Below are 26,755 nucleotides of genomic sequence, written 5' to 3' on the forward strand. Positions count from 1 at the left end.
ATTGAGGCTTTCCCTCACTTACTACATTTCAATGTGTTCTTTCTTGTAAAGGCCAGAGGTACATTCAAATGTATTAACCCTCCACAAGAAATCTGAAGTAGTATAGTCCCACATTTCTCTGTATGTGTAGCTAGATCCATCACAGGGTGCAAAAGAACATCAGACATCACAGAATCATTCCTCAGAAATGGGAATGATAATACCTGTGATAGCATAGATAGACTAGGTCTTATGTTCATTGCATACACAAATAAATTAAGCTCAGTATACACTACAGCTGTGATTAAATTTAACAGCCAGTGGTTCCAGAAACATTTGTTAAATCAAGCATAATGCGGTGTCTCAGTGTTTAAACTATTTCAGCAAGTGCTCACAAAGCCAGCAATCTCATACAGCAAAAACAGAACTCAGAAGTCAATAGGTTAGATGAGTCCTCTTTTTCTTGCTCTTTCAGTTCTTTTTTTAGAGCAGTATGAACAGTAAGCGAAGCAAATTAATGGGCAGTCTTGCTTCTGGATGTTACTGGAGCTTGGCTTCTGTGCAGTGGTTAGCCTCCTGTAACACCTTTTAGTGTTGATTCATTTGTGAGTCATCATTTTTTTGTGAGTCATTGTAATTTTAGCACAGACATCACATTGCAAAATTCGTTAAGAGGATGGGTCAAGAGAGGGGGAGGAGACAGGGACATTCTGTAAGAACACAATACACTTCTCCGAATCTATGTAGACTGGTGTGCAGTCCTAATAATAGTCCAGGAATAATATGTGAATGTGTACACATGTGCATCTATGCCCCTGAACAAAACCCAAAGTGAGCTGACTACAGCACTTATGGTTGTGTGAACACATATATTCAAATGCTGTCTTTAATGAGTTCTCAGGATGCAGTTGCATTGATTTTTGCTTTTATGGCTTTATTGCCAAGCCATTTGCAACTAAGTTTTCAAAGAAAAAGACAAGGAGGAGGAGGAGGAGGAGGAGATCGAGGAAGTAGCAGCAGTAGCACTATGCAAACTGATTATTTATTAAGTGCTTTTCTACATAGGGGTATTAATTGGCCATATCTACTTTCAGTTGCATCACAGAATCGAGATCTGAACAGTATCAAGGAGTTTCTCCTCTTGCTTTTCTGCTTTATAACCTCATGGTGGCACTGTTGTATAGCAGAATACACAAAAAGAAATTGCACTATGTTTTGCTTCAAAATTAAATGCCTGCTCTTAAAAACTGCACCGAAAGTGCTGGTTATCCACACAGGAGAAACTGGAGGATCACATCATTGACTAAAGAACCTATTAACCACTGAAAGTAGGGAATAATGAGTGCACAATAAACATCCCATGTAGAAGAGTCCTAAGAGTGTGCATTTGGCCTACAATGCATAAAGCAAAGCTGCCTGGAGAATGAATCTCCACACATGTAAGGTCTCAATAGACAGATGTGGTACCTGAAATACATTCCTGTTGCACCAGACAGCACCAGAAGATAATGCACTGATGGACCCCTGCCCAAACCTATGCCTCCAGAGCTATACAGCACTGCTGGAGTTGCTGCTCTGGATGGAAGAACAGTTTTAGGATTTTCCACCCAGGAGATGTAAATCCACAGAGGCTTGCTCCCTTAGATGAACATTCTTAAAATTAGCTCAAATATTACAAATTCTCCCAGGGAGAAACAGGAATGCAGCTATGGCAGTTCAACTGCTCTGGTCTCTAAAGTCTGCAGGGCTTAGATAGCTCTGTGGTATAGCGGGCAGGCTGGAGTGGGGTTGTTCTCATCACAGCACAGGAGGTTTTGAATTGTGCCCTGTGTATCATGTTCATAAATATCAGACTTTCCTGGGGGAAAGGCACCATCGTGGCAGGGGTGGTGATGGCTGTTTTAGCACAGCATTACTTACAACAACAATTCAATGCAGCTGTTATATCAGAGAAGGTAATGAAAGCAATGAATTTCAAGAGGCTTCAGAGTTCTTCAGTTAACTCTAGTGCACTAAGCATGAGGCCTGAGGAGGCTCTGTAACAATACAAAGAGATCTTCTTGCCTGTTGCACTAGTGCTGTATTACAAAAGGGAAATAAAATAAGCCCAAATAATCTGCTCTTAGTGGATGTCCTACAAAGTAAGGGCACAATTTAGGGAGAAAGGGCATTGCATGGGAGCTGCACTAGAATGCTACCATGCACCTAAGTAACTCCAGTTCAGAGAGAGTGAGCACAGGAGAACTTGCCAAGAAGGGCAAAGCTTCAAAATCTAAAATCACCCCTTCTGAATGAACACTGCCCCAGAGTTCTTTCCAACTTTCATCTGGTCCTGAATATGTGAAGAAACATTTGAGACTGATGAATACTACTACTGTGCAAGGAGTTTGTTCAGGCCATGGCACCTAGCCTTGCAAGGAGTCTTAAGCTGCAACATTTGATTCTGTCAATGTTGATTTACAAGTCCTGGCTTTTCTGAGAGCAGCAAACCAGGATTCTGGACTTGGTTGTCACAAAATGTGATTCAGTTCTGGTTTGGGAAGAAAGTTATTTGCTTTTGGATTATGCTTTGATAATTCCAAGTTTTAAAATAAATGAATAAATAAAGGCAAAAGTCACATACCATTTCTAAACTCTTAGCTCTGTAGTAGAAAATAATTCCCTATCTATCTATCTATCTATCTATCTATCTATCATTCCATTTGTTTCTAGAGCTAAAGTGTCAAAGTCTTGCTTTCTAATTAGATATGATTATTCAGGAAAGTATTTAAAGATGCACTTGCACTTACCACAGCCTTTTCCTCGTTACTACCATCTGGATAGTGTGGATTAAGCTAGAAGAGGAAAGTACTTTATTAACATTTGATGGTGGAGTTCTTGTTTGTTTTGTTTTTCAAGGCTGACTTTAAATTGAGCATGCAGGTTTGGATTCAAAAACCCATGAATGTCATTGCATATGCATTCAACCCTCTTTCTCTACCCCACCACCTGACCCATAAAAGTTGCACCCAGTATCAGAGGACAGAGATATGCATAGAGCACACATGAGTTTTCATGCATCTAAAGGATACTCTCTACTGGAATAAGATATATCCAGTATACACCCCACCCCCCACACACACACACACTTATCCTAGTATGATTGGGCATATATGTTTCTGTATAAGGATGTAGATCCAATTCAAGGATTGCTTTGAACCAAATTCTCATTTGCAAGAATCTTTGGTTTCCACAAGCAACAGAATGGCTCCACTTTGCCACGCATCTAATACTTCATAAACTGTGGCTTATGAAACCATAGGGAAGTCATGGCTATGCACTCAGCCTCTCACCTTCTCCCATCATGCTCTGACTTGGGTGCTGAGGTGCTGGCTGGCACAAAGCCAGAATTCTGGCTTAACAAAAGGCAAGGTCTTAGCACGAAGGCCAGTGCATGCTGGGAGGCCAGAAGGGGCGAGGGAGGAACCTGCAACCAGAGTACTTGTCCAGCCAATCAGAAACCATGACTTATGATGCCACAGGTGAATGGCATGTGTCCACTGTATTAAAGTTCATTTTTTGGTTGTTTTTTGTCCAAGAACACCCTCAAAGCAATGCTGAGGAATTAAAGTACAAGATACAAAATGCAAGAAGAAAGACACACTTACAGAACAATCTCAATACATCATGTAATATGTCATAAGCACCATCTTAAGAAGCCAGAGGATACAGAGAAAAAGGGGACTGGAATACAAACTCCGTTATATAAAAGGACCGACAGCAAAGGATATCCTTCACTATCTGCCAGAAGGAGGAGGGAGAGGAGGCCAAGCACACCTCCTGAATGAAGGAATTCCAAAGCACAGGTTCTACTGTCCCACAAACACACCAGTTTGACTTCAGACAGTGGCACAATACAGAACAGAACTTACCCCAGAGTTTTGTTCAACAAGTAGAACGTATTGTACAGAGGCAAGCTGGTCATTTAACGATATAAAAAAAGGTGAAAACCAGCACTGTAAATTGGACTCAGAATCAGACAGGGAGGCAAAGCAGTCAAGAAATGAGAAGCATCAAATGTTCCAGCTCCAAATATAACCCTGGCAGTAGATGTTTCCACACACTCTTCAAAACAGTACAACATACAGAAATAATTTAATTAGGGTGCAATTCTATTGACCAAAGATAGGCTAAGACTATCTTTTCTAAGAAGGCAGTTGACACATCAGCCAAAGCTGTGCAAGGGTGCTCCAATCCAGAACTGTCACTGCAGCAACCAAGAGCAAAGCCAGATTTCAGAGGAACACCCATCAACTGAACATAGCTTCCTTCAGAGGAAGTACTATCTCATCCAATGATAATAACCCCCCTTGGACAGATTTTCTGGACCAGTCCCGAGTTTGAATTTAGTCTAAGTTTGTAAGCCACATCCAGCCCAACCCAGCTTCCAGACACTGATTAAGGGTTTCCATTACTTACTTAGGATTTAGTATAAAAAAAAGAAAAAATCCACATATTAATAACACTGCACTTTAAAACCACAGCTCACCTACTCTAAACCCACACCAAACCATGTGGGACAAGATAGAACCCCAAGAGATCCCACAGTCAAGAAACAAAAAGGAGTCCCTCAACACCTCTTCTGGAACCAGTTCTCCTGGTCAGACCAAAAGTAGCACAAAACTGCCTCATGAAATTCCAATCAAGCTAAGTGATTCAAAGAGATACCATACTCAGTGCAATGAAAAGCCACCACAAAGTCCAGTAGAACCAAGGGAGATGCACATCCACTGTCTAGTTGATATCCCAATTGCATAATCTAGATATCATACAAGTGCAGTTGGATTCCCACTACTTATTAAAACACCTTGCCCCAAAAAGGGCAGTTGGAAACTGGACAATAATTGTTCAAAGCAGGGGGAACTTGGGAGGATTTTTTCCCAGCAATAGTCTCACAGAATCCTACTTCAACTATGTTCTTCTCTACCAATTTAGCCAATCCCCCATCTAATTCTTTTAAGAAGCCAGAGTGGGGAACATATTTCTTACATGGCTGGCCTCAGGCTCCGCAGGTCCACATTATCATACTGAAGAAATAGAAAGATGTTGATCACACTAGGACAAGCAAATTTGTCGGGTACATCATCAGACACAACAGTTAACCTAGAGTCTAAGTCAGTATGGATATGAATATAGGTGTTTTACTCACAAAATGATACTCCATTTGCTTAGAGCAGGCCATGATGCTACCCACACATCTTCACACAGTCCAGATTCAGGGAGCTCTCATCTACTCACTACACCAGCTTCCACTGAGTGGACACAATGGTTGCTGTGTGGGCTTTCTGTTTTGCCATCAGTCCCACAGAGTCATTTCTAAAATTACTTCTACTACATCATGAATCTTCCTTTCACACTGCTCTTGATCATTCCATCCATTTAATTGCTCCTAACTCCAAAGAAATCCATGGGCATGCATAAGTTTGGGAAAGTGGGAGAGGGAATTTGGAAGTAATTGTGTCAACTACTAACATAATACCACCATTCCAGAGGCTGACTACTAATTCTGCTGACAGGAAAATCCCACAGAGTTATCAGCAATCCTTCTGGATTAATAACTCTTCACAGGCAAAACAAACCAACAGTTTCTCCATTGATTTATGGGGACAGGGGAGGAAGATTTAGAAGCTCCAGGAAAGCAAAACCACATCATAAAGATTCTTATCTATCCACGGCAATGGAGTTCTATTAAATCCTTTCACCCATAGATCACTATCCTCCTAATTCAGCAAATATACTATGTACTAGCATTGCAACAAAGCTCCATGGAATCTATCCCTCTTCAGTTCTTAGACTTCCTTTTGTGATCAGTGATGTCTTAGAAAGTGAGCTGAGTGGAGAGGAAGTCTGCAAATGCTTGCAGAATGAAGGTTGTGCAACCAGCTACAACACGTGCAGCACAAACTAAGGCTACAAATAATGCGTGTGAAAAGGACACTCCTGCTACACAGCAGACATTTCAGGCTCAGTTCCTGGTGAGTGCCATGTGGATACACTGTGCGCTCACAAGGAAGTTGGACGCAGGAACACAAGAAAAAAGGCCTGAGTCCAGGGAGCCAAGCCCAAGGAATCTGACCGATCCCCACCCCCAAAATGAATTCCTCACACATCTCTTATATGTACTTCTACCTGTACTGGAAACTATACTGATTCAGACAGATCCCTGCTTATCATGACAGCCATGCACTCTTGAGCTGCTCCATTCAAGGGGACTCAGAATAGATGGTGGAATCTCCCAGGCCAAGAAGCCTGGATGAGCCCAATATGACCTCCATAAGCTAGAGACCCTTGGGCAGTGGGGTGGAGACAATTCCAGTCCTGTCTTGGAGCCCACCAGCAGAGTCCACGCAAAGCATGGTGACTGCTGGAGAGGACTTTTAACTGACTTTTTAATTCTAACTTTGGGAGGGGTTATCATAAAAGGAAAGATAAAGATATCATCACCATCACCAGTGCTTTTTTTTTGTCATAGAACTCACCAGAATGGAGTTCCGGCACCGTTTTTCAATGGATTTTCCAAGTTTTAAAAGTAACTTTTGAAAATTTGATGTTTGATCCATGTGGATTTGAATCGCCCTGTCAAGTGTAGCAGGTCGGCGGCAAAATCATTAAAACGGTGCATGCAGGCTGCTTGTGTGTCGAGTCCGATGCATGCGCACTTCATCCGCGCTGCTTGTGATGGCGCTGCTCGGCTTGTGATTGGTCGTGTGGTCACGTGCTGAATGCTTACTGTGGGCGGCGACAATTATGTTTCGTTACACAACTGACATGTGTGGGTGTGTGTACAGTGATTGATTACATGCGAAAGGTAAATAATTTCATGAGTTCCAGCACCTTTTTTCTTACAAAAAAAGCACTGTCCATCACTATTATCAAGCACCTAGCCTGAGGAATGGTTTTATGATGAACAAATAGATCATTACAAATCTATCTTCACATCTAAATTACTGTAACACTAGAAAATCTGGCAGACAAAGTAGGGAGTAATTAAATTCTTCTGCCTTGTTCAACTAGGTTTTTGTCACGCATTCTAGGTTAGCTTGCTGAAATCCAAAACGGATTTATTGGAGGGAAATGCAACATTAGACTCCCAAACTGGGAGTGAAATGATCAGAGCTCCCCTTCTTGTATTGAAGGAAGAAGTGAAATGGAGAATGTCTAATACTTACTGAATATTTCACTGCCCTTCTAGTGGAACTGCCATATTTCTCCCAACATCATATCTTTCTCTAAGCACCACGCACAAGTTTGTTTCTGAGAACAAGAATGCATAAGACGATTGCTCATAGATTAGGGACACAGCTTTTTCTGCTATCTCTAAAGCATAAAGATATCCATTATGTAATTATTAAAATGTTATTGAAAAATCACATAAAGGTGGGATAAGGAGAATTTTATTTGAAGGATATGCTCTTCTTCTCTTTCACACAAACATGCATACCACTCAAAGTAAAAGAAATCAAGAAATAATGTTATATTTTTCCAGCTGTGAGCTGCATTAAAAAAATCCACTTCTGTGTACAGCTTAAATACACATATTTTGCTACTTCTTGAGTTATGCATCACACCTGTTCAGCATCTGTCTCAGTTCCTCACTGGTTTCTAAATGCTTGATTCACAGATCTTCTGACATGCTTAATCACCTGCCTAAGGACCTTGATGGAGTAATAAGCACGACTCTTTGTTTTAATGGCAAAACTGAATGAGTCTCTTCTGTGATTCATATACTTATCCTGCTATATAATCACATATTTCAAAGAAAATACTTTCAGTCACATTTTACAGATGCTATTTTATTCTCTACCACCAAATTTTGGCATCATAGCTGCCTTTCTAAGTAGGGCAAAATCTACCCTTTTATATATGGATACATTTAAGCCTTCCAGAATACAAACTTTTAACTAGATAACTAGTTTAGTTAGTAAATCAGCTCAACTCAATAGCTGAAGCAGTATTACTGAGCAGTATTAACTACACTGAATAGCCACAAATATAGTTCATGGGTCCATATGAGTGCGCCACAATATTCAAATCAAGGAAGACAAAACCTACAAAAAGCAGCTTTGAGCATGCTCCTCATAGTTCTGTATTCTTTTTCAAATTGCTATTCCTTCAGCTTACACCATAGAGAGTAGAACACAGACCTTTTAGATGCCAGCCTGAAAGCTAAGAAACAAAGGTTTAATTCTGACATACAGCAAACCTGGCAGCAATCCCATTTCTGGACTGAACTACTACAAACTATAGGCAGTTGCTCATATGATCAAATCATTCTCCATACCAAAATCAGTGAATGGATGATTATTTATTTCATATGCAAGAAAATTCATCCAGGCAAGTCACCACCCCCAGTATGAAATTAGTGTATCCATATGCTCTGATACTAGTACGGATAATAGAGGTACCCCATCATGATTAAGACTCTGAGCTATATTCATTGTGCATCTAAGTTCACTCTCGGTTCATTTCAATGGAGCTGCTCTAAGCAGGACTAACAATTGGTACAACTTTTCAGGAACAGAAACTACAATTATACATTGACTCCAGTAGATCCTTCAAAGCAAACTCTCCTCAATTCTACCTTTTTGCCTTCCAGGGTCTGACACAGACAAAGGGTTTGCAAAAATTCATATTCAAAATAATATTCCCACTGTAAATGAGGCAAATGCTGCTATAGAGCGTGACAGGAGACATCTGAACAGGCACAATATTTTTTTCAAAAGTTTCCGTGACCTTGATGTTTTTTTCCCTTGAACATCCAAGCAGGCATCATCCATCCATTTCAGAAAAGTGTGCTTATATTGAACAGTTTTTACCCAGTGGATAATTTAATGACTGAATTAATAATAGTCATCAGTATAAAAATACTATTAAGGCATGAATGAAAAGATCTTCCTAAAATATGTTTTGATGCTCAGCATTTGATGCTCAGCCAGAAATGTAGGGTCACACAATCAAAGGGCCAGGGCACCAACATGAAGAAAAAAGTCCAAGCCTTTCATCTGCATTAGGCTGGCTTTGTTCACTAGTAATAGCACACTGATTAGCTAGTTTCCGTGATCTCAAAGGATAGCCAAAGTGCCACAGATATTCAAAGAACTACTATTATATCTTAATCCTCTGGGCGCATGTTAGTTATGTCTATGCTGAGATTTGGTCTATGCAAGAATTGGAGAGCTGGTGTTGAAATGGTAAGCTGTGGACAAGTAATCTTCAGTTTGAGTCTTACCTCACTTATGACCTCACCAAACAGGAAACCACTATACTGCCATACAAGCACACAAGTCCAATATGTAAACAACAAGCCTCTGAATGAGGTTTTTAAAGGATTACAGCAGTGTTTATATCAAGTGACCAGAGGTGGGCAACTTGTGGCCCCCTAGATTTTTTGGAATGCAACTCCCATTATCCCTCGCCATTGGTTAATGGGATTAGTAAGCTGAAATGTCTGGGGGCTACAAGTTGCCCACCCCATGCGAAAGCATGAATTGGCAGAATCATCCTATTGTCATATATTGCAAGAACACTAGCTGATCTGCTCCTAATGCCTACAGATTGCTGGAGTTATTCTCCCAAAGAAAGCTATGTTAGATGGACCCTGGTCTGATCCAGCAAGACACTTATGTCCTTAAGCAAGTTTGTACTGAGCAGAGATTAGTTCTGCCTTGACTGTTAAGACACCCTAAGCATGCATTCTTCCTTTGTAAATTTAAAACACATCACTGGCCACAGGAATTCTAATTGCTGTAATGACAGTGGAGGGGGAAGGGGGAACAGACCAGACAAGCTTGAGGCCAAACTATGCTATTGTGAAGTGTAAATGCTAGGTAGCAACATGTTTTCTGATCAGTAATTAAGTAAACCCTGCCTTTCCTCCTATGCAGTACAACCTGCACCAGTATACAAATTGTTCTCGCAGATTAGTGGTTTTACATTGGGGGGGGGGGGTCTCTTAAAGAATATCCTTTTTATTTTTCAAAATTCCTGCAGTTTAGATCTTTTGCAGAGTCACTGTATGACTAACACAAAATCTTATCTTTTGTTCAGTTTAACTACAAAGTTATCTAAGTAACAGAAGTTTGTTATCAGACTCTCTTTGAAAGCTAGAATGTTGGACCTCTTTCAGTCCAAAGGCTAAATTAAATTTTAGATTAAATTAAAACCCATGTGACAGTATTCCAATGATGGGCAGACAAGGCTGAAGACCAAATAAGGTGAGACCAAAATTCCTAAATAACCAGCATGAGTAGTAAAAAACATCTCTTGTCAAATACTGAACCCAATTCTGTTTCTGAAAGCCCCGGTGGTACCACCCATTTTCAGGCTGGTTGTCCTGCTCTAGCCAGAAGTCCCACTTCTAGGACTTGTGTTCCCAGACATGGGAGGGTCATGTGATGGAGGGTCATGTGACCCATCTATAAACTCATCATGCCACTGTGGACCAACAAGAAGTTTCAGAGCTCTGCTGAACTCCATCCGGATCTGAAGCCCTGACATTGCTCTTCCTGGTGATGTGATGAAGAGCAGCATGGTTTACCATACAACTGCCTGCAGGACCGGGATCAGACCCATAGATACTTGCAACTTTGGGAGACTGTAATCATGTGGTGCAAATGAATGCTTTGGAAGGTTATATAGAAGGCTTCATTGCTCCTCTGCTGAGTTACAGTTTCATGGCCTTCATGGTGGCCATGAACTTTGTGTTCCTGAGCCTCCCTTCAGTCTTGCCTTTGAAACCAGAGTAATTTTTTGCTAAAAGAAAACCAGTTTTATTAACTGAGATAGAATGCTGTGAGAGTCAAGTTGGAAAGGAACGAAGGAAGAATATGCACATGAGTGTAGGCAGATGAGGAGGAAGATTGAGGTTGTGTGATTCTCCTGATGTCTTAAACATGGTAAAATATTTTTAAAATGTTAGTGACATTTAATGCTGACTGTTACTGAGAAGATTCTGTTGCATTGCCTTGGCAGAATGTGGGAGCTGGAAGACTGAAGACTGTTATTATTTGATCTTATAGCCTGCCTTTCTTCCACAGAACTCACATATAGACTTGAAAGTGAGGAATAAACTACCTGGCTTGTGTTAGAAGCAGCAACAGTATTCCTGCTCCCTTGAATCATACAGCAATGGCAGACAATACTTTATAAGGTTCTTGTGAAACCTTCAGCATGTGCCATTAGGGGCCCATTTTGAGGTAATCTATGGAAATCAAAGTTAATATCATAACAGATCTAAGTGAAAACACAATGGTTTGCTATTTTGGCTGCCTCAGCTTCTGTGACTCACACATACATAGATACATATATACCTAAACCATCTACTGTCATTATTGCTTGATGATTAAGCATTGAGTGTGCACTGCCACCTGGTGGCATGCATATGTCTTTGCAGGATACCAAACAGCAGAAGTAACACCTTTCCAGTACCATATATACTCATATATAAGAGCATTTTTACACACACACACACACACACACACACACACACACACACACACACACACACTTTTATATAAAATTCAAAGTCTAGCTGAATTTACTGAGGTTTGCTCTCAAGAAAGTAGATAGAGGTTTGTTGCCTTAATGAATAAATGACAACACAGATTATGGAACACACTTGCCCTTAAAAATTCACTTGCCTTTTTGCATATCATCTTTCACCAATAATGAAGAGTGACGGGGACAGTAGGCCAAAACATCTGGAGCAGCACTACCTCTGCTGTAGGCAGATAAAGGCACAGTACACTATCTTAGGCTCATATGCAAAATCAAATGCCTTCAGTAGTTCAGAAATGGCATTACTGTGTATGTGGTTCCAGAAGTGCAAACAAGGAAAATATATGTGGGTGTACATTATTGTCTAATGCAATCAATAAAACTACCATATATTTCAAAGAGACTTTATCCTGATGATTAAAGAAATTAGGTTAGGTTTGGTCATGAGAAACACACAGCTGCATGGATCATCTGAAATGTTGGTTGAGATGCGGGTGCACAGCCCTGTGGGCAAAGAAAAGGAATTGGGAGCATTTTTAATTGAGGACTGTGCACATTTATTATAATGTCAGAAGAGTCTGCATGATGTGCCTAAATGTATACATTCAAACTTCTGCAGTAAGGTATCCACAAATTCTGTAATACAAATTCTGCAAATAAGCATATATTTGCCTAATGCACATAGTTTCTTTGTTTCTGCAATATACAAGGGAAATCATGGAGCCATTCAGGGGCACTGAAGTTTTACCTTCTAGACTCATTTGAAAGCTAAGATACTCAGGACATTGAATTCTGCTCATTCCACTCCTTTAAGATTGGTTTCAGAACCTGATGAAGAAAACCTACAAGGCACAGTACACTAGTCTGGTGAGAAATTAACCAGCAGGGGGCTGTATTACGTGACATCTGAGGTTAGTTCCAACTCTATGATTCAAACTAGAGTCTTCAGTACTGTGTGAACAGCAGCAATATCCCGACCTGACTCTCAGGCATGCCAAACCCAACACATTTGTTATGAAGCCCACGATGACCACCACTGAGCATGTATCACCAGCACATTTGGCAAGAGATCTGTTTTTCATGCTTCCATCTGATGATGGAAAGTTCAGCAGACTCTGGGGTTCTCACTGCAATAAACAGGCTCCAATGGAAGACTTTCTAGCCTACTCAAGACTTCTTCAATAGGGCCTTTTTTTTTTTTTTGCTTAGGCATTTCCTTCTGCCTCCAAACAGAAATTTTTAATATACCATAATGTTAGTCATGTTCCCTGAGCACACATTGGCATTGGCATTACTATGGCAATACTTACTTGACTGGGGTATCAGAATGGAGTGACATAAGAGAACTACACGAGGACTTCCTCCATAGTATCCTGAAATTCCAACTCTCACCACGAGAGCTGAGATCTCTAAGTTCTGCACAGCTTGAGAGCATGTGCTGGCTGCCCAGTCCAACAAGACACTTGGCAGATCCCAAACATTTAAAGACATGCAGCTGAATCCAAATCTTGGAAAACAGGGGAAATGGTCCAAAGGAAAGCTAAGCTGATTAATCTTGGCCAAGGACTGGTGTGCCCTAGATATCAAATGGTTACCAGTCCGAAGGCTGCAATGTGCTACAAGCAATGTGCAGCAAGCAAGAGTTCTAGTTAACATTGCAGGTGGCATCCAAATTCGTGTCAAGTGGAAGCACCCCAGGAATACCATTTCAGAAGCGTATGGAGCTTTCTTTCTTGTTCTCTTTATTAAATGTACATACCGTCCAACTGACAAATGCCGGCAGGGCATTTTTCAGCCACAAAACAAAAATAAAACAATAACCTATGCAATAATACAATAAATGAACTAGCAAAATATTACACATATTAAAATATTAAAAATACTGAAAATGTAGGAATACATTTAATTATTTTTAACCATCTATCTTCCCCCATCACCTTCTCCACTTTCCCAGTTCTCCCTCTTGCTTAAAAGGCAAGCAAGCAATGATGCTGCTGCTGCCGGTGTGACCCAGAGGACAACTCGCTGGTGGGTTGTGACCCAACAGCTGAAGATTGATGGTCTGTCCTGAGAAGAGAGGGCAAGACTTTGTCTTTGTCTGGACATGAAGGTTCAGTTAGAGGGCTCCCTTGAAAGAGAAAATCATTTGTTTTTCTTGGCAGGGAGAAAGGATGAAACCAAGAAAGGAAAATACTCCTCCAGAGACTCCATATTTCCAGGATGCACAGGGTGAAGGAGTCTACATTAGCCTTCCCTAACCTGATAATCTTCAAATGTGTTGAACCACAGTCCTCATCACCCTCAATCCATTTAAAAGATACAGGAGTTGCTGTCCAAAACAGAAAAGAAGTTATCATGCAAAAAAAAAAAAAAGATGTTTCCTTAACCTAATCTGCAAATTCCAGTTTTTTTCCAAGGCAAGCTGGTTCCAGCAAAAATTCAAGAAACAAAACGACGGAGAATTACAGTTGCCAGACCTGTTAATGTTGCTCACCCAGCAGTTTATACTTTATATTCCATGGCAAGTATCTTTTATCAGAAAGGCTTGAACAAAAAATAAACAATAGCTATGTGTGACGTTATTGATAATCCACACCACAGCCTAATCTTTCTGAGCTGGAAGGGAACAGATAAGCAGTCCCTTTGCTTCGCCTGAAAGATTTAAAGTTTAGCTGTTCCAAATAAAGTGCCTGCATGGCTGCTCGCACATACTTAAAATACAAAATGGTATTTTTAATGCTGAAAACATTTAGTGAACAAATTTCAAAGAGCTATAAGATAATAACAGTTCAAATAGAGGAGTGTAGGACTGAGCTACTGTAAGTTTGCATCTATGTTATCTACCCTCAAAAAGCATGCACCTTTTACTATGCAAAAGTGTTTCTGGTTGCAGCTGCTGTACTTCCTACAAGGGATCACACACACCAGCACCTTTGCAATCAGATGGCAGTGCTCTTATCGGAAAGAAACCAATGCGATGCAGAAGGTCTTGCAGTCGCTCTGAATCAGCTGTTTGACCTCAGCAGTACTGCCATATAGCTACATCTGATTAGTTATGTAATAATTTCATTATTACCATGAGGAAGGAACCTCTTTTTATTATTTCCATAAACAGCCAATCAGGAGTATGAATAGGATAAGAACCAAGTGAATAAAGAAGGAACATTTAAAAAATACGTTGGTCTTCCCCAAAGTTCTCTGTCTAATGCCCAAATATTCACTTACAAACATTTGACAAAGCTCTAAATTAGGACTCAAAATCAAAACACTGCTAGAAAGAAATCAAAGAAGGGGGATTAATGGATAGCCAACCAGTTATTAAAGGTGCAAAATAAAATCAGTCACTAAGAGAGAAAAGACAACCTATATATATCCCAATCCGATCACGGAGGTTTTCCTCTGAGGCTCTTCTCTGAATCCCTCCCCTCAAAGAAGTAAGGTGGGAGATAGCTAGGAGAAGGGCCTTTTCTGTAATAGCACCTTGTTTGTGGAATCCACTTCCACTAGAGATCTGCCTGGCACCTTCCCTATTTTCTTTTAGATACCAGATGAAAATTTTCCTTTTCTCTATCTATTCTGGCAAGTGACTTGACTTGGCTTTAATGATTCTTATACTTGTTTTATCATACTGCCACATTATGAATTTTAGCTGCCAGACAATTCTATCTTATTTACAATCTTATTCTATTTTAGTTAAAGGATGTTTTAAATGGTTTCATTTGAGTGTTTCACTTAATTTCCACTTTTATTTGTTTTTACTAGTATGCACAGCTACATTATGCATGCTTTACCCAACATTCAGCTTGGTCCCCAAACATTTATAGTTACATCTAAAATGAGTGGCCACAATCCAACACAAATTTAGGAGTGTGAGTCCAGTGAAGTAAATTTGGTACAATTCTCATTATAAGCTGAGGAACCGTCATAGCATAAGAGCCTACACATATCTTTGGCATCTACAGTTAAAAGGATCTCAAGCAGCAAACAATAGAAAAGACCTCTGCCCCAGACCCCAGAGAAATCCTGCCACTCCCGGAAGCTCATATAGAGTTTAAACATATATAAGTTTAAACTCATAAACCAGTTACACTTAGCATAAGGCTGTTTCATATATTTATGCAATTACACATTAAAAAACATGATGGAACTCTATGATGCACTGATATCACTGGGTGTTCTCTAGCCTGACAGGTAATGATGCAAGAACTGGTCTCAGCTCAGCTTCTACACTCTATCCATGCTTTCATCTACCACATCTTTTTTGCTTAAGTCTTCCATCTTTGACCTCATGCACAAGTTTTTCGGTAACATCTATGCTTCGTTTCCTGTTCCACTCTAATACAAAACCTAACATGGGGAGAAAAACTGCAGCTTTCTTCCACACTGTGCCTCCCCTGATCTACATATATTGCAAATGCTCCAGACCTGTTTCAGAGCACAGTCTTCAATTGCCAAAACACTGATAAGTAGATAGATGTCATGCCAAATTTTGCTGGGTTTCCCCATTCAGAGAGTTGAGGGCAAGCCCCAAAACTGAGAGAGATTAAGCTAACAAATGTTTTATGCACAAAGGAAGAAAAGGTGCACACAGCGTAACCAAGCACACCTAAATCGGTTCCCTGGTAAACAGTCTTTTTACAACTGAATAAGAGTGTACACTATAGTCCTTCCAAAAAGCCAGAGATATTTTAAATCTGCAGCAAATACACACAGTGCTGAATCAAATCCCGCTGTTTTCTGCCATAACATTCAAAAGCAGGCATCTTTCTACCACTCATGAAATGCACCATGATATTTTTTATACTTTAGATATTTCCACAGCTCAGAGCAAGATTCCCCAACAGGTCAGAGGAAAGGAAAGCACAGAACATGAGTTTTTCTATGGAACCAGTGAGAGGTAGTCTCACTTGCTTCACAGAGTTAAGCTGAGGCGAAGCTTAGCTATTATCCAGGTGGGATAGCTGCCTCCAGAAACAAGGCTGCATGTGAACCACAACCATCAAACATGACACAATGTCCACACAACTCAGGCTGGCAGTAACCATGCAGGACTCAAGCTGGTGGTGACCATCAATAATGACCTAGTTATTTTCAACCAAAATCAGACAGAAAGCCCAGTCCATAACCAGCTTACACAATAGGTGCTCAGGCAATTTGACCTCCCAGCAGCAGACCCAGTTTCTGAACAATACAAACCAGACCACTGACAACACTACTAGCAGAGGGGCTGCAATCCAACACTGCTATTCATCCTTTACTGTTGACAACTGAAAGCAGTTCTTACCTCTGCAGCCAAGTAGTTGCCAGTTGCCAGGTGTTTAAATCTGAAAAGGCTGTTCCATTGTCCTGCACCTCCACGGCATGGATCATGATGTACCACCTATGGAAATGACACAAATATGCCAAAGTTATCATTGCCATCATTACCATGTGAAGAAAAGTAAGCAGCATAATAAAGAGAATATTCAGGTACCATGCTTAGGTAATCCTATGAGGATGCCTATAACCCTCCAGTCTTGGAGGATTATGAGCATCCTATGCAGGGTGGAAAGAGCATGGAGACAGAATTTACCTTCATGTTCCTCCTCTCCTGAAGAGCAACGAGACAGCCAGTTTCAGCTGGCTGCTGCACTCTGGAGCAGGAAGAATGGAAGCTAAGGGGATACCAAGATACAGTCTCCTCCCTTCCTTGTGAAACACCTACTAAACACCTTCTCTGAGGTTGGTTTTGTGACCTGGGGAAGCAGCTAGCATGCTTCCTTCCATGATGGCTGTGAAGCAGCCGAGGAAACTCCAAGTGCAGAATTGTAGCTTCAGTGACTGAGCAATTTGCTGACTTTCGAGAGGTGACTGTGAAAAATCCTATAGCCCTCTAGATGCTGGTTAGGTAACAGAAGATTGCACTACCCAGAAGCTAAATCTTGCAAGGTCTTGCAATCCAAACTGAGGAAAATACCTCTATTTCCCACAGAGCTTTAGAACTTGTTGCAGAAGTGGCTGACTGACGCAATGTTGTGCGAAGGAAGATATGTTGTTTCTTCTGATACTCATCACAGGTCAGAAACTTCTCCTGTTCGGCATGGAACAATCTGACAACATCTCCCTGAGGGAATGGATGGATGGGTGAATGGAGAGAGACAGACAGACAGACAGACAAATAAATAAATAAAGTGAATGTGTCACGTTCAGATGTTTATAAATCTGAAGTCCCTTAAGGTCTTCCTAATGCATCTGAAACCAAGATCCAGTTATTCTCTTCATGACAACCAAAATTCATTGAAAAGTAAGAATGGGATAATGACACCACTTGATTAGATACCTTACAAAGAAATAATCAAGTATCATGAAGAATGGGAAAATATGAAATAGTTGCATTTTTGTTATATCTAAATCAGATTCAAAACAATGTGATTTTTTTTGTTTATGTACAAATAGCTTAGATTTTACAAGTTACTGAAATTTAGTACACTTTTTTTTAAGCTGCAAAGTTGTCATTCATACTTACACCTTTGAGAACATCTTCTCTGTAGCAACTGTATTTCATGAATAAGGTTATTTTCCAGCTGGTATTACAATTGACAGCATTGACCTGTGGTCAAGTACACAAAGAACTGTAGTTCATGTTGTAGAAGAGTCATGCACAAATGTTTCTATAGTGATATTATCTAATAATGCTCTTGCTTGCCAACATCAACTATTACAGCTGTTGTTATTCAGATCACCAGAATGATCCAAAACTTCCTATTGCCACCAACAAAAATTTCTGGCACTGAGCAATAATCAGGAAAACACAGAACAGCTTGCTGAGTCACACTCAAAACTTAAATATTGTTGAGTCTCTCGCAATAGGCAGATATTAAGATATTGATCCCAGTTTATATCTTTCTATGGTGCTTACACCAAAGGAACTGACTACAGGACTGTGTCGTATGCATACATTCTGCCAGGTTTCAGGTGTGCACATGGGAGACTCCCCTTTCTGGCAGGAGTGACAGCTCAGAATCCAAAGATGAGACTGTTCTGGAAATGCTCCAAACTCCAGCTGCATTTCAAGGTCCTGAGACTCCACAGAAACCAGCTATGGGGGAGAATGGCTCAAGGGAAGATGAACAGACCAGTCAACCAGCCAATGGGTACAGGGAAGAGTTGCAGCCGAAGGGAGAAGACACTGAAATGGGTAGTTTTTCTGATGGGGAATTCCCACCTCCTGAAGAGGTAGCCCCAGTCAGTAGATATCATCCTTGGAAAGAGGTCCACAATTAGGGGCATAACAGGAGGAGCAAAGGCATGCATGCTTTCACAGCACTCTTTCCTCAGGGGCAAGATGTAGAAGGGTTCACAAAGAGATTTTCAGGCGAGCAGCAGAAAGGGTTCAACACTTTACTTTGGGCATGTTTGGAGACCCCAGTGTAACAATAAAGATTTTTGGCAAAGGAATGTTGCTGAGGCCGAAATTGCTTAGAGGGAGAAGGACAGCTCATGACAGACTGCAGCCACAGAAAAATTACGCCTCCATGTTCAGAAAAAGTTTGCTTCTCAATCTTAGTACTTGACAGCACACAATAGAAGGCTAACACCTTCATTCCCTGCCTGTGTGACCCAGAGGCTTTTTTGGCTGGCCACTCTGGAATGCTGGACCAGGTGGACCATGGACTTGGACTAGCATGGAATTTGTTGCGTTCTTATGAGCTCTAGCAGAATGGATGCTGCCACCTCTTCACAAAATGCCCTTGTCTGGTCACAAGATCATTGCTGTAGCCACCTGGTGACAAAATCTATTGCAGCAAAAAGCCACAGCTGCAATCCCTGCTACATGACTATTCAGATACTTAAGACTGTTTCCTAGGAGGCTAGAGCTACGTGCATGTTGAAAGGCAGAAGGCATTTGCTTTCAAAGGGCATTAGGAAAAGAAGTAGAAAAGCATGGCAGGCTAGCAATTTGTCCAGTACCCCGTGGAGTGTATCAAGCCTGCCCCACTTCTGCAGGTGTCAGGGAAGACCTCTGGGGAAGAGCAGGAGGAGGTGCTTGCAACATTTCTCTCCCGTGACAATCTGACTGGTCCCAAAGCAGAGATACTCATGTGAACAGCTGTACTTTTGAGGAGGAAAACCCAGTTGGGTTTAAACATGAGAGAAATGCAGCTGCAGCTGGGGGATTGGGACAGCCAGCATCATAAGCTTTCCATTTCCTCTAGACCATTTCTGGGTTAACGTCTCCCACAAAGGATGGACACAGGACACCAGTGGAAAGACCAATAGGCTTATTCCCATCAGTTGTTCAAGAAGAGCTTCCACCTAGAATGTAATGTTGGCTCAGGACAGAACTAGTCACTGATATAATTGGGCTTAGATTCCGTATCCTGCTTCATATAGTGGGTTGTCTCTAGTATTGCTGAGATAACACCCACAGCAAAGACATCAGGACATGGGATATGCTGCATTACCCATTAACAGGTAAGGGGGCTTGACACAGAGCTGCCATTTTGTGAAGTAGCCTTGAGGTCTTCCCCATTTCCTGCTTTAAAGCAAAAATACAGAAACCACATGTGTATACAGGGACAGCCAATAAGAGCCCAAGGACAGGATACCCTCATAGGCTTGGAAATGATGTTGCTCTATCTAGTTTCACAGGTCCTTGAACCTGTGCTTGCATTTATAGCCTGCCTGGAATGTAACTTCCAGTTCCTTAACCTGTTCTGTCTCTGTCTCATATGTCTGCCTTCAGTTTTTACCTGATTGTGCTTTGAGGCAAGCTCTGATTTCTCCTCAGTTTGCAACCCTAAACACCCATGAGGAATGACTGAATCCCAAAACAGCAGTTCAGGCTAGTTAGATATTCCTGCTCTTCTCAAGCTTACCTCTTTGCACCCTGGGTTATCAAGGAGTTCTATGCTGCTGGCATGGAGAGGCTGCCCTGCATTGACCGGCATTAGGACAACTTTGTCTCCCACCACGATCTGGAGAACAGAAGTTATAAAAGGAGTTATAAATGTACTTAAGTTATGCTTCCTGTCACAATACTGACATTTAGTTTCTGCTTCTTGTTTTCATTTTTAAAGACACTCCCAGCTCAGTATAATTGTCAATGCTGAAATCTCTGCCTTCATTTCTAATTAAGTACAACAAATTCAAAGAGCTCTGGAACATGAAAGCCATCATGCTGAAGAAATTCTTACTCTCTTCTGTCTGGAATGAGTCCTGCATGTTAAATGCTTGGTCCTTTCATCTTAACTATCTAAACCAAAAGCTCCTTCTGTCTACCTACAGGAAACAGCAATTGCCTCAGAATCTGAGAAAATAAGAGTACATCAAGAAATTAAAATAGTTCATATTTTAAACTGAAGCTCAATCCAGACAAGACGGAGGTCCTGTTGGTTGGCGGATCGGGCTTAGGAGAGGGTGAATTGAACCTAGTCCTGAATGGGGTTGCACTCCCTCTTAGGGACAAGGTCCGCAGCTTGGGAGTGCTCCTCGACCCAGAGCTTTCACTGGAAGCTCAGGTGACGGCAGTGGCGAGGAGCGCTTTCCTTCAGCTTCGGCTGATTCCTCAGCTGTGCCCGTACCTGGAGTACAACTGCCTGGTGACAGTGACACACGCGTTGGTGACTTCCTGTCTTGACTTCTGTAACGCGCTCTACGTGGGGCTACCCTTGAAGACGGTCCGGATACTTCAATTGGTTCAAAATAGAGCTGCCAGGCTGCTGACGGGGACTGGGCGGTATGTCCACATGACTCCAGTCCTCCGTCAGCTTCACTGGCTTCCCATTGAAGTCCGGGCCCAATTCAAGGTGTTGGTGATGACCTATAAAGCCCTAAACGGCTTGGGTCCTGGCTACCTGAAGGAGCGCTTACATCCATATACACCCGCCCGCCCCCTGAGATCTGCGGGAGAGGCCCTTCTCCAGGAACCCTCTGTGAAGGAAATTAGGAGGCTGAGTACTCGGAGGTGGGCTTTCTCTGCGGTGGCGCCCAATCTATGGAATGCGCTCCCCAGAGAGGTCCGCCTGGCGCCGTCGTTATTTGTTTTTCGGCGCCAGGCAAAGACCTTTTTATTCAAAAGTCATTTTAAATGCTAATATTACTTCCTTATTTTATTCTTTGGCCAGGGCGACTTATTTTATATTGTAAATTCATTTTATATTTTTAATGTATTATATTTTAATGTTTTGTGAGCCGCCCCGAGGCTTCAGCAAATGGGGTGGCATAGAAATTTTCTAAATAAATAAATAAATAAATAAATAAATATAAATAGCCTCACATGAGTGCTGATCTGTAATAGAGGAAAATTTCCATACATCCAAGTCTTATTTTAAAAAAAATAACTCAAAACTTTTAAAAATATTCCAAGATTTTTTCTGCAACCACCTGCACATTCAGTTTTGTTTTGTTTTTTGTTTTGGTTTTGGTTACTGTGAAATCCAAATCATTCTGCATAATGGCAGCTATCAAGCAAGGCAATTTCCCTCAGGTATTTCTGGGGGGACACAACTTAATACAATCATCCCAAATTGCTACTGCTTTCAGATGATCTGGACTGGCTCATATGTTACAGATTCCTGTGGTTAACTATCTGATATCATTTCACCGGACCTTAGATCTTTGTATCTTTTAGACTACTGCTTAATCTGTTCTGGCACTGATATGATTTACTCCATTTGTTTTTATTGCACTGATTGCATTTTTTTTACTGCTGTTAAATCTTTGTTGGCTGCACTGACATCTCTTTGGCCGAAGAGCAGGATAAAAACCTTCCAAATAAACAAACAACTATATGCACCGTTGTGGTAATTTTCCCATTGCTTCTTTACCTCTTTGTTGGCAGTGAATAAAGAAGAACTGGTTTTAGGAAAATTGACCTCTAATATTCCCTTTCATTTAAAATCCATGGAGAGAATGTGTATTGCATGAATTCATCAAAAGCAAGAAAGGAGATGACTCGATGCACAACTCAGTAAGCTTTAGCAAAATCTGATCTGATTGCAAAAGTGCCAGTAACTTCTACAGCAACGTGACCGTATGTCCAGCACAGAAAGCAATCACATACATACAAACACGTCAGAACCACAAAGCAACTAATAAAAACCGTGAATGCAGTGAACGCTCATGCTTTCCTTGGAATACATGCACATAATGTTGCCATTTGCCACAATTCCCAGCAGTTTAAATATAAACAAAATTCATCCTCCAGAAAAGCTGGTCTTGGGATACAGACTGACTAAATCGGGGTGCTGAACTTTTTCCAGACCAGGGACAAAATTGCACTTAGGAAAAGCTCTTGGGGGGCACATTCCAGGAAGGCGGGGGGGGGGGGGCAAAGACAAAATAAGGTTGGACCAAAGGCAATAAATAAAGGCAATAAAGTGATAGAGGCAAAGTTAAGGCTTTTACTGCTAATAAAGGAAAATCATTGCACAAAAGCCAGGAAACCACCAAACAATTTGTGGACAGGGAATTAAATGTCCACAAAGGGAATAGCTCTCTGGAATCCCCAAAGGGCTAGATTTGGTCCTGAGGTTCTGCAGCTTTGCAGTAAATACTGCCCACCCATTGTCTACTGTTTGTGGTCAAATATTGCCAAGTATGCCATTGTGTATGAAAGTGGCAGATGACTTTTTACTTAAATAATGGAATCATGTGATAAATAATAGCAAAAGTGAAGGCTAAGCCCTGCAAAGGCACACACAGCACTGTCCTGCAAATTGACTCCATCCTGAGACCCTTTGCCCTGCTTCCTCATATGTCATACAGCCTAGCTTCTTCTATTGGGCAAGTGCAGCTGTTGCTGGCTGTTCTGCACAGAGAAAGGGACAGGTTTCGAAGGGACTACCATGCAAACATGCACAAGTCATCTTTACAGCAGCAAGGCCAGAACCCAGAACTACCACAAATGCTATAGGAAGCAGGAATCTTCCTCTGATTCAGGAGGCGGCTCTGTAAGAGTTCTGGGAGAGATCAGGCTCTCGTGTTGCTAGGCTGTAATAAGTTTTTAATTAGCATAAGTCTCTCATTAATTTGTGTGTTAGATGCCTGACCTGTACTTGACAATATTTGACCTATTAACTGACCAGGAGTAGGGATGGGGAGTCAAGCCTAACCTCAACATGAAAGATTTGGATTCATCATTTTCTTCAGAACTTATTTCTGCAAAGCTTGAAATAAAAAAGTAACCAGGCATGAAATCTTCATGCTCATCATATTTCTTCACATACTCCATGTGTATTTGTTCAAAAACCATGCAATTCACAACAAGAATGTGGCCTTCCTCTTGCTTAAGGCAATATATGGCTCTGCATGCCATGCTGCACAAAATTTTTACTTACAGCCATGTAAGGTCAGATAAAGCGATATACAAAGCAAACCTGCAGAATTCAATCAGTAATTTAATTCGCTGATAGGAGAAATCAATCATATAATAATAATCCTCAGTATGAAATAAGGTCCAATGCCTGTAGTCAGCAACTAACAAACCCATGACTGAATCCAATCAAGAGAAGGACAGTCATCTCATTACTTAAGGCCTCATGTCCTAAAGCTATAGCTGCCTAACATTTGCATAGAACTAAAGTCATTGTGTCAATATGAGGCCTGCTTCCTGGACAACTTAGGATCCTAACTTGTCAGTTTTATAATTCTGGAGGACACAAGGCATGTGTACAGCCCACCTTCAACCTACATGCAGTCATCCTGTGGTTTAGAGGGAACCTGAGGAAGGAAATGAGTGGTTTCCTAGCAACCACCATGCTCCTGGAGACCAGCTCCCATCTTTGGGCGATGAGGAAATAGGAGGAGGAGGCTTGGCCTGCAAAACTGGCCCTGGTCATCTCCACTGCCCCGGGAGACCTAGGGCTTTGGCAGCTCCTCTCCAACCTGATGAAGCTGAGCTGCTGTTCTCAGATTCACAGGGCTCCAGCCCACAGTCCCTCTCCAGTCTGCACAATGGCTACTGAAGGAGGCTAGGCCCTTTAACTGACAGGGCTTCACTCACTGGGAGCAAATCATTGTCACTAAGACAGCACTGCTGATCTATTTGAGGTTGAGTCTGGGCTTGCTTGTCACAGAAGCAACATTTGATTATACCACCCTGAGCATCCTTTGGAAATATCGTACATTGTCAGGATTTTGTTTAACCAGAACATGACCTCTGCTTTGCTCCAGAACCTGAACTGCCTTGGCTTTGCCTTGCTTCCCTCCCCAGAACTTGAATTTGTGCCTAGTGCCCTCTTCTCAGCTCAGATTAGAAACCCCTTTGGTCTGAGCACACCATTTGGAAGAGAACCACAATGGGCCATGCAGTTTGCCCTTCTTTGTTGCCCAGCTCCTTTAAGTATGATTTGTACTCTACATTTGGCTTCCTGAACAGTGTCCCAAAGTCTGCTGCATCACTTCTTAAGTACATTGCATAGTGAGTGGGGCACAATCGTGCAATAAAATGTACAAAAGTGCAATTAGACGTCTGATCCTAGAAAGGGAGGTGACAACCATATCTATTCTAACAGCCGCTATTCTTCCAGAAACATATTTCATCCACTCACATTGTCACCTTCACTCCTCAGTTTCCAAAAGGGTTGGATGTAAAACCAGGATCCTTCATTCCCAGCAGCATCCAGAGAAACCCGCATAGCGTTCTTCTCCAACAGAGCTGGTAATCTCTTATTGACTGTAAGGTATTTATTGCTTTTGATGTGAAGTAGCTGTGAATAAGGAAAACAAACAAGCAAATGCATACATGTATCCATATATACATCAGTACTGTTGAGTGTTTTGCCCATGATCCAACAGAGGGAGATGCCCTTTTGCCTCATAATGAAACTATGTGCTACCTTCCCACAACTGAAAAAGCTGAGAAGGTTGTCAAATACCTGGCTGTATTCAATACAGACTTTCAGTTTAGTTGGTCACAATTTGGGTGGTGCTAACTCTTGCTACAATATGGTGCCACAGTCAAGCAAACAATGCCAGCATAGGATAATTTCGAATATTCCAAAAATAACAACATCAGAACAGTTTAATAACTAAGATGGTTTAACAATCTGCTCTGTGACAAATCATTGCAACTGGGAATACTTTCATTTACCTGACATCAACCCCAATGTGAAATTTTATACAACTTAAAGTACAACATATTGTTCTGTAATCACAAAGCAGAATCCTGGTGAGATGGTAACTGCAGGGCAGAATTACCACCAGGTGCCTTCCATCTGAATTTCTACAGGAGACAAGATAAGAGAGATGATCAAAGGCAGGATAAGAAGAAGAAATGGGGAATATGTCAAAGAGTTTAGTTGGTCACAATTTGGGACAATGAAGCTTCACCTGAAGGGTAAAGGAAACTAGTACCTGCTGAAATACTCCTGCACTGTTATTAAAGGCCCCTGAACTCTGTCTTGCTCCTTTGCCTCTAGGCTATGCAATCATAGCTCATGCTCACCAATTATACACACTTCACAAACTCTGTTCTGGAATTCCTGCTGAGGAGCTGAACCAGAACAGATTGGTACACCATGCAATATATCATCATTTCACTTTCCAAGCCACTGGGGACACTGAACATCCGTTTTCCTTGTGCTTCTGGAGATCTTGCTTTCAAAAGCTCACCTGGATGACATTGCTGTACTTCACAATTTCACCCAGCAATTTTCTGTTCTCACATTCATTCTGCTTTTGTTCCAGTTCCGCTGCATGCTGCAAGAAAATCATTGAGGGGAGTCAGGCTAAAGGGTGGCTGTTTCCAAACCCAATTTTTATGGGCAGGGTCATCACCCTGTCTCATTCACAGCATTTTATTGCAAGGGCAGCAGGGAGGGCAGTGCAGGCATCCCCCCCCCCCCGCCCCAAGAACATTTTCAACTTTTCCCACTGCTTCTTTCATCTTTTTCTTTACTGCAGAAAATCTCTTAAGGGGGAAAAGTTGGAATTGCTGCCTGGTGCCTTTTGATTTGTGGCACTAGAAACTTACAGTCTGAATGCATTCTAAACCAAATGTTTCAAGTTTAGAGTGAGCAGACAGTAGTACTGCAGAAGGTAGATATGGACCTACTGGTGGATCTATGAGTGACGTGCAGTAAACTGACAAGGATTTCTGACTCATGGTTGTTTAACAACAGCAGCAGCAAAATGGCTCCCCAATTGCTGAACATGAAGAATGCTTGAGAAAATCAGGAATGGAAGTTCTGTGTACACCATTCAGTTCTGATTCCCAAAATAAATTCCTTGTTCCAGAATTCTTGAATTCTAAGTTTAT

The 26,755-nt window shown here is 41.4% G+C and overlaps 1 protein-coding gene across 6 annotated transcripts in view; it reads right to left on the bottom strand.

Annotated features, from left to right (window-relative positions):
* The window catches only part of ITPR2 (inositol 1,4,5-trisphosphate receptor type 2), a 257,101-nt gene that overhangs the window by 164,319 nt on the left and 66,027 nt on the right, over positions 1–26,755 (bottom strand). For 5 of the 6 annotated variants that reach the window (XM_044423128.1, XM_044423126.1, XM_044423130.1 and 2 more), the window contains 7 exons: positions 26,110–26,196; positions 25,047–25,205; positions 20,373–20,471; positions 18,020–18,103; positions 17,471–17,617; positions 16,799–16,894; positions 2,769–2,813 (listed from right to left, as the gene is read on the bottom strand). In XM_044423128.1, the coding sequence (XP_044279063.1) occupies positions 2,769–2,813; positions 16,799–16,894; positions 17,471–17,617; positions 18,020–18,103; positions 20,373–20,471; positions 25,047–25,205; positions 26,110–26,196 (717 nt within the window). Of the gene's footprint in view, positions 1–2,768; positions 2,814–16,798; positions 16,895–17,470; positions 17,618–18,019; positions 18,104–20,372; positions 20,472–23,834; positions 23,856–25,046; positions 25,206–26,109; positions 26,197–26,755 lie in introns of those variants that run through there. The other variant, XM_044423131.1, reaches the window with a different exon arrangement.

Source organism: Varanus komodoensis, unplaced genomic scaffold, assembly GCF_004798865.1.
Source record: "Varanus komodoensis strain SLA01 unplaced genomic scaffold, ASM479886v1 scaffold13_3, whole genome shotgun sequence".
Lineage (NCBI taxonomy): Eukaryota > Metazoa > Chordata > Lepidosauria > Squamata > Varanidae > Varanus > Varanus komodoensis.